The following is a 12,013-nucleotide window of genomic DNA, read 5'->3' on the forward strand; positions in this document are numbered from 1 at the left end:
AAAACGTAAAACTGAATAACATAGATAGATATGAAACTAAGACATATTCGATAAAATCACATCATAAATCTTTGCACTAGCTCGTAGCAAGTGCCACTCCGGGAGGTAGAGAAAATCAGGATGCGTCATACGATACTCCTCTAAAGCAAGTTCGGCACGCCTCGGGTTTTCTTCATTGTGAAAACAAGCATAGATGTGCTCGAACTCGTGAATAGAGTGGCGCATCTTCCGCCATTTTCCTTGCACACTCTCAAGGCTCCTTTGCTCGCCTTGATGATTTTGGAGATTAATAAATACCTCCCTTACACGGCTCCAAAAAGTTCTTTGTTGTTGGAAAGCCTCTACATTTGGATCTTCGGCTACGTCAAGCCAAGCTCTCGCTAAATTTATAGTCTCATCTGCTGTCCAAGGTCTAGCCATTTATTGTATGAGTGTATAGATATTAGAAGAAGAATGAAAGAAATAAGAAGTTTTTGGAGATAAAATGAGAATTGGTTTGATAGTGGTATGTGTATGTATATATATTGTTTATGTTAGAGTTAAAAAAAAAAAAAAACTTTATTGTGGCATTGGGAAGGTGAAAAGGAGGAAAAAAACAAAGAAAAGAGCCCGTTCAAAATCCGAAGGCTTCAATTTCTAACGTTTGGAACGCCTAGGAAACGCCCCCCCCCCCCCCCCGGGACCGATGTCAGGCGTTCAGGGGGGGTTCCGGATGGTAATTTCGAAAAATAATGGGCTACTCCGGACGGTCTAACAGGCACCTATATAAGACAAACTTGTTTTTGAAACACAGTATGAATGCTTCAACATGGCGAACCCTCAATTTCTCGATTTTATGGTAACATCTGGAAAAACATCAAATTATAAAAACTGTCGCATTTTTCTTATGCTTTTTTCTTTTAGTGTCATCGATTAACTAAAGCTTCTTCATTCGCAGTAAGATGTAATCCATTACTCGCCGCTGGCATTAAATATCTGTTAATAGAAAGATCCACCAGCTCTGAATAAGCGCCTCTTTAACAACCTGATGCACAAAGATATATAACAAAAATTTGGAGCAAAAATTTTTCACCTTATATTTGCAGCCATGAAAACGCAGCGAAAATTAGTTTTTCACCTTATATTTCAATCAAAGTGAAATTTTTTTTTTTTTTTTGCCAAAGTTATAGGATTAAAACCACTTTCACAAACAAATTAAAGCAACAACAAAACTCCTCTGATGCATTCACCATTAGATATCATCAAGAAACTTGCTCAATAACCCCTGTGCATCGAGTAAAGCATGTCAATAAGGCAAAACATATTAAAGGGTCTAAAAACTGTAGTGTTTGTTATGATTCAAAGTATCTCAAATCTAACCTAAACGATGACAAAAACCACTGTCCTATATAACCGTTTTGTTATGATTCAGCCATTATATAACCGTTTCTTTGAACGCAAATGTAACCTGATGTTGGTTTTGTTAGCCCTGCAATATGGGGAATAAAAAAGAAAATGCAAAATGCCCATCCAATCAAGTTGACATAGCAAATATAAGTATAGTAGAGTCTCAAAAACTAACATGCAAATGAATAGTCTTACCACTTCCACTCCACCCAAATATCAAGCCAAAACTGTAGCAAGCAGAGACGATTTATTAGAAAATGCTTAATAGAAACCACCGACCAAGTACCAATGACCTAAACCAAATGAATACAAAAACTATAAACCCTAATCAAATACCGTCTACATATATATCAAACCATATAAAAGAGGAAACTCGATTTTTTTATAATTAAAATTGCATCTCAAAATCTAAGATAATTGTATAAGAAATTGAAAATGAAAGAGTTTAAACAGGCTAGACCATCAGAATCAATAAAATCCGGAAAAAAACTGTTATATGAAAAACTGCTTTATAAAGAGGTATAAATATGCATAAAACTGTTAGCCATGTATCATCTAGAACTTGCATTGCCCAAAAAAGTAACCACAAGTAATCTTTTACTATAATATTAGAGTGAAGACCCGTGCATTGCACGACGAGGTAAGCGGTTGGGATTCACGTTTATTTTCGGGTGTCGTGGTATGCTGGCAAGAAAGAACGGTATTAGGACAATTAGGGGTTTCTTTATTTTTGGACCAGAATTGAAAATAGAGTTGAGCGACAATTTTTTTTGTTTGGTGGGCTGATGTTGTTTGGAATATAGACTGCATTATTGGGCCATACATTTCAACCAAGGTTAAGTTTTTTTTTTTTTTATTAGATGGGCTAACGTTGTTTAAAAAATGGTCTTCATTATTAGATCATAAATACCAACCTTTTTTTTTTTTTCATTTACTTGTGGGTAATATGATTGTTGGATACACAAACATAGGAAGCATAGTTGTTTATTTATCTATGTTTAACATCCAAAAAGTCAAGTAATCAAGGTCATGTTATTTGTCAAAGGGATTTGACTGTTTATCAAAGCAACGGTCACCCCCACACATAACTTAGGGTGCACCAAATGTTATTACTCATAGTAAAGAAGAATACTGACCGTGTTCCCCTTATCAACATGAGATTTACCAACAACAATAAGCTTAGCTTGCCATGATGCAATGGCAGCAAGACAACATTATACTCGTTTGACGGACAATAGGACACCTCTATTCTAAAGATGGCAATTTTGAACCATAGGGTTTTCTTACTCTTCCCCCTGAAGGGATTAAACAGTAGGAGGTCATCGAAAGTTACATATATTTACACTACATATTTCATTCCATTGTCCAACCCGCCCATTTTCCACTTCTAAGTCTAATTCAAAGTATGTCAATTGGAAGCAAGATTAGTACCTTTGTTCAAAACTATATTTCTTTAATACTACTTTCGTATAAAAACTATATAAGATGAACAATGTTTGTATACATTCAAGAAACACATACATTTGATTCAAAATCTAAGTGTCAAAAGCCATTACACTACATAATATTACACGATATATTTGATACATGAATGAAATAATTAACTCTCCCGATGTGCGGTGGTGGTGGTGGTGGCGGCGTGGTAGTGATTGTAAATTAATTGAAGTAAGAGGGTTAGGATTGGAGGATATATGTTGTAAGTTATTTCATTAAGGGTATTATAGGTATTATATATAGGTGAAGATGTTTAATTTAGTAAATAAAGAGATGAGTAATATGGTTATTTGAAAGTCTTAATCACTGAAATGGGAGAAGGGTAGTTTGTTTTGTAAATTATTTTATTAAGGGTATTATAGGTATATAGATGGAGATGTTTAATTTAGTAAATAAAGAGAGGAGTAATATGGTTATTTCAAAGTCTTAATTACTGAAATGAGAAGGGGTAGTTTGATTTATAGATTTAGATACATAGATATAGATATGGTTTCAATTAAATGGGTGATATAGTCGTTCAACAAAAAAAAATGGGTGATATACAAACATCTGTAATAATAGTGAACTTGATTGATCGATCAAGAAAAAAAAAGTTTTGGAGGAACCGTGATCCGTGTACTATTTTGGTATCCATCAATCTCATCCGTAGGAGACGGACATCTACACTACACATCACCTAACGGCAAATCAAAAACTCGGAACATAAACCGTAAGATAAGCAAATAAAACTTTTTCATGACTTTATATGTGCAATTCATAATAGATACTGCTTTTCATTTACATGCAACAGAATCATTTCAAAAAACAAAAATAAAAATCAAGATAAACCAAATATTTGTGATCACAATAAACACATTATTCCAAATAACGTTATATCTACATTTCCAAAACTATAAACCTATAATAACTCACCCCATAACACCCTAATTAATCCTCCCTAATCAACCGTGGCTCATGGCCAGCAGCCTTCTTATGTACATAAAGATCAACAATCTTCTCCACTAGCTCCATCTCATCTCTACTTTCTTTAACCACCTTATCCATTTCGGCCTTTGGCAACCTCACCTTAACTTGAACCGAACCATAACCATCCAAGTCACGTCCATCACCCTCCATCATAAGTTGCAGCCTCTCGTTTTTCGTCAAGTTCACACCCGACTTCACTCTTCTAGTCACAACACTCTTATCCGAAGTCTCATGGAGCTTTGGTAACTCCACAAGAAAATAAATCTTCCCGGGTACTAAATATTCTTCGGCGTCTAACGGATTGGCTCTGATACCATATTGTTTAACGGCCTTTGATTCCAATAAGACATGACCCGGGTAATCCTTGATTACTTCAAAGACTTTTATAGGTGTTTTTAATTTAAAGACTTCACCATCGATTTTCATTACTTTGGCTTTCTTTTTACCTCTTCCTTTTGCATTAGCTATATTGTTTCCCATATTTGTTGCATAGAGACTTTTAGAGGATTTGTTGATAGTATTTTTATGATTAATAATGGGAATGCTACATAATAAAATGGATGTACTCAAATACTCAATATATTTAGGAATTCAATATAATATTAGAAGTGGTGTGTGATGATTGAACGCAACAACGATTGTGTTTGGATGAGATTGAATTGGAAAGAAAGTGGGGTAGGCCAATTACTCCTATAGTGTTCACTTGTTTATTTGATGAATTCATACCACAAGTGGAACAAGTTTGAGTTTAGACTAAGGCACACGATTGTTTTTAATACGGCCCGTTATAACTGGGATAACAAGAATCAAACATATACTAGCTGTCTCATTACATGAAACATAGATCATTGACAACAAACTGATTAATTTAAAACTACATCCAAAAAGCAATAACTTTCTTATAGACAGGGTAGTCGTAATATGGAAGGAGTCTAATGTGTTTTGGCATCTTAATTTTATTTTCGAAAAGTTGTTTGGAAACTAATCATAATGTGTAATGTGCTCTAAGTGACAAATTCGACTCAAGTATTTCAAAATGAATTACATATCGATAAATAACTAAAAAAGTTACCGTGAACAAATGAGTTGTGACAAAATAACTATGAAAGTTCACACTAAAAAGTGTGAACTTTTATTTATACACACTTTTTAGTATGAAAAAATTTTCATACATTTTTAATTCAATATATTTCTACACACTAAAAAACGTGACGAAATTTTTAATTTGTTTACACTCACCTAAAAGTGTGAACAAATGTAATATTATTTGTACTTAGTTAACATACGGTTGGAAAAAAAATATATTTTTTGTTATTGTATTGCACTTGTTGGCATTTGCAACTTGCAAGTAACACCAAATCCATACGACTCTAAAAGGTATACAGATATCATAATTTCAAAGAGTAGGCCACCAATATCATCCCAGGGCACTCAAACCTTCGAAGTTTAGCTAATTAAGGTGATGATCTGTTTTTAACCTTACACCATCGAATATGTTTTAAAGTGTTGTACAGTACAATCATGTGATGCATGTTTAGTGGTGTACGTCTAAAAAGTAGTTGTCTACAGATCACCATCCAAAGAGATGAATATTTTGGGGATTTAAATAAGGTGTTATTTCTTAAAATAAGATTTACATTGGTGACAATCTAGAGCACTATGGAGGTTTTTCTCCTCAGGGGATTAATCTAAAGGAATTCATGTACTATGGGAGCTTCGTATCATATGTCTGGTTAAGACAATATAGTCTATGACCTTCATATACTTGCATAATTCACACAAATTTTGAAAAGCTAAAAGTATCTTTTGTTGAGTTCAAATGTAAAAAAAAGATTGTACACGGCCATCTCTTGGAAATATATAGTTACTAAATATCATATAAAATAACTTTCTTACCATACTACCATAGCCCTTTATAAAGAATTAGATCAAACTCATGCGTTGCATGATAAATAATTGTTAAAAATATATATTAAATTTAAATAATGCATCTTTTAGATTTAAAATCATAAAACTACAATATCGTAACAATAATACTTTCAAATGTAAACGCATTTATTAAGTATATTTATATCAATACTTTAATACTAATTAATTAACTAATATCATAAGCTCCTTATAAGACCATATTTTTTATCTTAAACAAACCATAGTTTTTGTCAATAATAGTTAACACATTGATTAAATAATAATTATGTTTTTAGAATATATAGTAAAAATAGTTTAAAGAAGAAGATGAAATTAATATTGATATCTTTAAGTAAAAAATATAAATAAAAAATATATATTTGTTGTTGATTTATGTATGATTAGGATTAACATAGAATAAAATGGAATATAACTGATTGTATATTAAATTAATATTACATAAAGGTCGTAACACTAATTTGGATGGAATTCTCAAATTTTTCAAAAATAAAATATAAAGCTTTTGTATTTAAAAAAATAGTAATTAATTTATATTTAAAGGTAACTTAATTAATTAAGAAATAGATAATATATTTATATTTAGTTAGTTAATTAATTGATGACTATCTTATTAAAAAGGTGCTAAAAAAACAAAAAATGACACATAAGTCAAAATCCTAAATGACAAACAAAGATGATTGCCACATAATCAAAAATATATCCTCTTTTAATTATATAGAGAGAAAATGATGATATTTCTGTATTTGTTAACCACTTAACCCAAATTATCGCACCCCTTTAACGGCTCTCACTCTCTACCACTCTGGCGCTCTGTGTATATATTGGGCTTGGCCCAATAGTCTAAGATATAAGCATTTCTACGTCTAAAGGTTTATAAAGCCTTTTTACACAGATTCACAAAGTCGGTAATGCCTATTTAAAACCAGTGGTCCACATAATCTTCACAACCCAATAAAAACACTCAACTTAAAGCAACTTCACCCGAGCCACATATTCCTAAAACCCCAAAAAAGACTACTAAACCTCCAAAACAACACCCAATTCCACAAACCAATAAACCTCCTCAACCAAAAGTAACCATATCAACTAACAAACCCAGATATACTTCCACTTGTGGCAGAACCAAGAGTTTTAATCTAACAAGTGTAAATTTAAACTATAATATTTTGATCAATTACACTAATCTAAGATTGTCAATTACCTTAAACTAAACATATACATAGAAATAGTACTGAAAATATAGAGTTTTAAAAATATTTCGGGCTGTCATGGCCACCCTTGGCCAGCTCATAACTCTTCCCCTGATTAACACTATTTTGAGACGAAAAGGGACTGGCTGGTTATACCAGGGTTATAGGGTGTTTCACGTTTGACGCTCTATAACTACCAGAATTTTTAGTTTTTCAATTTTTTATATAGGTTTCATATGTAAGCTCAAATTAATAAAGACTTACTTCAAGCGGTCCGGTCCTCAAACTCAAATCTCACTAAAGAAACTAACATTGTTTTAACATTAAATCCTAATTTTGCCCTCTCACATGCAAAATAAATAATGTTGATTGTTGCCTGACCATAACTCGAAAAAGTGATGGTAAATTTCTACATATGTTAACTTTCTACCTCTTTTTGATGAAGTTGATAAAAAAATTCTTGGCTTACACAAGTTCTTTTAAATACACATTGCATTGATGAGTATGTGCAGCCAGCCCATTGCAGTGTCCACACTATATATTAAATGTCCCGAGACTTATATTCATATGTATTTTTCAATTGGTTCCAAAAAGTAAAAAGAAATACATACAGTATGCAAAAAAAGGTATACGAAGTTAAAGTTTGTAGAGTAAGAATTTGCTGTTTTGCATCTTTACTTTGAATACTATTTTTATTCCATTACTTGAAATTTGAGGTAACAAACTAATACTTTTAAGTTTATGGTTCTAATTCCCATATAATTTTACTTTTTTAGTGTTTCTTTTTCCTTAACAGCAGAATATATCATCAAGTTAAAGCATTTAGCATGATGCTAGATAACAAAGTATAAAAATTCTAAAATTATAACTAGCTAGGAATATATATGAGCCTCTAGAAATCTTGAATCTTGCAACTTATCTAAAATCCATCAAACGTACCTATTAAAATGTAACATTTTTTAACTGAATATTCATGACGGCTTAAAATACTCTCTAAGTTGTTTTTTAAAGCTCACTCAAGTTGAACCAATGAAAATGTAACTAACATGATTAAGGGTCATATAAACATCATTAAGGGTCTATCATAAAATAATTTTAAGGCCCTACTATTTTTTCATTTTCACATATTTAAACTTGAGAGAGTGAAAACTTTACAAGACCGACCCATTCATGACAGGCAAATCGCACATACACAGGTTACTCAAATTTAAAAGAAAAGGCATACATGTGTTGAGGTGAAGACTCGTACGTACTCGTATTTAATTTATTACGCGCTCTTATTATTGATTTAGTACTTCCCTACAATTCAATTGTCGCTTCTTTTGGGCACAAACTTTAAGTATTGCTAACTAAAACATTAAAGTTTTGTTTGTTAGAAAGAAAAAGTGGATAGGTAGTTAATCTTTCTTTTGTATTTCCAATATATATATATATATATACACTAAAGATTCTTTTTCATCAATGTTTATAAATTTAATAGTTCCTCTTAGAAGAAAAATCATATCTTAAAGTACTTTAAAGTTTACATTTTTTTATTTGATATTTGAAAGGTAAGCGTTGATGTTAGTCTTTGCGATTGCAAGGACGGCACAACCACAAATTGGGGGTTTGGTCGAGGGGCCGAGGGGAAGACACTTTCGGCCTTGTTTTTGTTCTTTCTCAATGATTTTAGTATTAATTAACACAACAAACAATTCCAACTTTTAGCAAGAGTTTTACTTGCATTAATCATCGTCATGCTTTCGGTCGGATTAATATAAGGTATTGGGTGAGAGGACTCTCTAGCGTGCATCCGGTTAATATAACATAGTCTAGACCTCTCGTTCTAATGTTTGATCTCCGCATGTCAAAAAAATTTAGATGTTCATTTTGGATAACATACGAAAAATTTATAGAAAACAAAATTTCATCAATATTCATATCCATTTAGTTCAGCCATTTACACTAATTATGGATTCACCAAAGATCAATAAATTGAGCTTTTGATTGCATTGCCTACACAATTGCTTCTTTCTATATAACCAAAACCGAAACTATATCATTACAACTATTTGTAAAATTAACTTGCTTTTCACTGATTACTTTAGTGGTTAGATACCCAGACTTTTGTCCAAGAGGTCACAGGTTCGATACTCTCGACCTGTGATTATCCATCAGGATTTTGTCCTGGTTTTTGTGGAGCTTTTACCGGATGGGGTGGGTGGGAGGAGGGGATCGAATAGGTCTACAGTATCCAGTCCAGATACTCGTGATCCGACCCTTGCTGTTCTAAAAAAAAGAAAAAAACAAAAATTAACTTGCTCTTAAGTAAGCATATATGTGAGTTACCAAAATTTCAACAAATTGCGTACGTGCTTAGTTTCAATTTGGTTTGTGGTAAATGACTTTATCCAAAGTCAAGAAATGGATATATATAAATCTTGTTTGGGCGTGGCTCTTCTTTTGATGATCTACAATAAAAAGAAAAAGGAAAGCAATCGTTAATAAAATGATTACATTAAAGTTAACTTTTGCTTGCATAATAACAACTACACTGCGGCACAAATCATGCATTGTGCTTCTAATAATCATTGCATATCCTTCTTTATGTCTTCAAATCCTTTATAACCACAAATGTCAGTTACCAATTAACCAAAGTTAATGCACACCGTTAGTGCACGCCATAAAGTTTGAACCTTTGAATTTTACATAAAGTAAAACAAAAACTAACACAACCTCAATGTATATATGGCCAACACCTTCGCCTAAATGAAATGAAGAAATAAGTATGTAGTGATCGATGTCGTTGGACCGATCAAAAATATAAACTAAATACCACTAATTAGTTAGGGTAAGTCGAGTATCGTTTCCACAGGGAATTATGGGAAAGTGCTAAACAAGTTACAAGAATTAATTAATCTAGACATAAACTTAAAACCGATTGATTGTTGATTTGATTTGATTAAAAACTAAAACTGATTATGAACTTAACACAATAATTCAATTAAACAAAGTAGATCATTCTCATGCTACTAATTATGCTTTCAAATATGTAACCTAACTTATATTCGTTTGAAATCACATAGACATGATTCATTATAATGTTTGGATTGAATGAATGCTAAGAACTAAAGTAATCGGTTGTGATGATTCACGTACGATAATAAAAACCGGGAAATTGACACAACTAGATTTTCAATTCATTAAAGTAAAATCACAGGTTCATAAGAAATTCTTCTCAATAATCCATGATTAGCAATAATTTGAAATCAAAAGATAGATGAATTCCATTCAAAGTCATAAACACGTAATCATTCAAATAATCCAAACAACATTAGATGTAAAAGACTAATGAAAAATTAAACATCTAATTCAACATGAATATGAGAAAGGTTGAACATAAAAGTCTGACATGATTGTTCACATGGGAATGATCAAAAGAAAACTTAGCCCATCATCATCATCATTGAATCTTCAATTTGAATTATCATCTTCATGAACTGGTGATTTGATGATGATATTAGGGTCTTTTCTATGTTAGGAACTGCTATTGTGAGTGAAAAATATGAATGGTAACTTGCATAAGTCGTCCAAGATGTGATATAAAGTGAAAGTTAAATAAAACCCAAAAAATCGGATTTATGTGCAGCAACTGTCGTAAGCTACTACCCTCCTGGGCGTAACTTACGGCCTCTGAGTTTTCAACTGGCGTAGGTTACGGCCCTTGTAATTTCTAGATTTTCTTCCATAGATTTCATTCGACTTGTTCGACTTCTTCTTGACCCATGTTTGATCTTTTTAGCTCCAAAGTGCAACTTATGACCTGAAACACTTAATCAAACATAAAAACGCCCTAATCTTCTATTAACAATCATAACAAGTGTCATTTTTATCCATTATGATCATACTTTTGGGCGTTTATCATGTAGTAGAAAAGTTACAACTATTGTATTGGGCGAAGTGGCCCACAATCAGTAACTTTTGCATTGGTGAAGTGGCCCACAACCAGGCAATATCCTATGTGTAAAGCCTATAAGGCAAAGCGGCTATATATGTGGCCCATCATTTGAAGTTTTGAACCAACATATCAAATACATTAATTATTTGAGCAAAAGAATTCAAATTCCTCCCAATTTCAGGAAATTTTGTATGGTTTATAGAATGTGGATGAAAAGTTCTAATTATATTTGAAATTAAATATAATTGTTTGATTAATTACTTTGAAATTTAAATCGGAAATGAAACCCATCAATCTAATTATATTTGAACCCCGTGGTTATTTGAACCCATCAAACAAAAAAGATTCGGCAAGATAAAGATCGAGAAGGGTCGAGAAGGTATTTTAAGAGATTTGAGCGGTTGATTTTTTGTGCTTGATCGAAGAGTGTTGTACTATTAGTTAGAAGGATTGGCGGTTGAATTTCAATGTGATGCAATTATGTAATTTGTTTGGCACTTTATAATTGTGTGAGTTGGCTATTTATGTGAATAAAAGTTAATTTAAAAATAAATTAAAAAATAAAAAATAGAAAAAACTACTTAAGCTGGTACCTGGTAGTATAGTTGATTCGAGGGAAAACCCGAATAAGTACTGTAACGTTTCAACGGATTAAATGCACACTCCATTGGGCATTTCTAATACTACTAGTTTAAGCTAAAATCTATATGTATTTTTATTATTGATTATGATGTACTCCTGCATTATGTTTTGAACAGGAAACTCATATATACATGCAACTATTGAAATAATATATAATTAAACATTATCTTTACGACTTCATGTCTATCTAGCACTGAAACATCTATAATTTACTTATGAAATAAGAGGTTCAAATTTTGACTGAGATCTTATGAGATTTTTCCTTAAATGAAGTTACATAATGGGTTTGGGCTACTCAGTGTCTACATTTGCAGGTGTATGAGGTTGTCTTTCACTGTTGGGTTACCGAGAGAAACCAAGATTTATTCGTTGCCCGTTAAATCGTTAATAACAAAAAAACTCAATCATATCTCTGGCCCTTTAACTTGGGAGACATATATAGAAATAATATCATGTACACTAGCTTGTT

At 32.1% G+C, this 12,013-nt stretch overlaps 2 protein-coding genes across 2 annotated transcripts; both read right to left on the bottom strand.

Annotated features, from left to right (window-relative positions):
* Positions 1–36: 36 nt before the first annotated feature.
* LOC122610151 lies at positions 37–420 on the bottom strand. The gene has a single exon (XM_043783145.1). It carries the CDS (start codon positions 418–420, stop codon positions 37–39), a length of 384 nt encoding a protein of 127 aa, XP_043639080.1.
* A 3,387-nt stretch (positions 421–3,807) lies between these two features.
* On the bottom strand, positions 3,808–4,326 carry LOC122610152 (uncharacterized protein At1g66480-like). Its single transcript, XM_043783146.1, has one exon. It carries the CDS (start codon positions 4,324–4,326, stop codon positions 3,808–3,810), a length of 519 nt encoding a protein of 172 aa, XP_043639081.1.
* Positions 4,327–12,013: the final 7,687 nt, after the last annotated feature.

The sequence above is a fragment of the Erigeron canadensis genome, chromosome 8 (genome assembly GCF_010389155.1).
Source record: "Erigeron canadensis isolate Cc75 chromosome 8, C_canadensis_v1, whole genome shotgun sequence".
Classification (NCBI taxonomy): Eukaryota; Viridiplantae; Streptophyta; class Magnoliopsida; order Asterales; family Asteraceae; genus Erigeron; species Erigeron canadensis.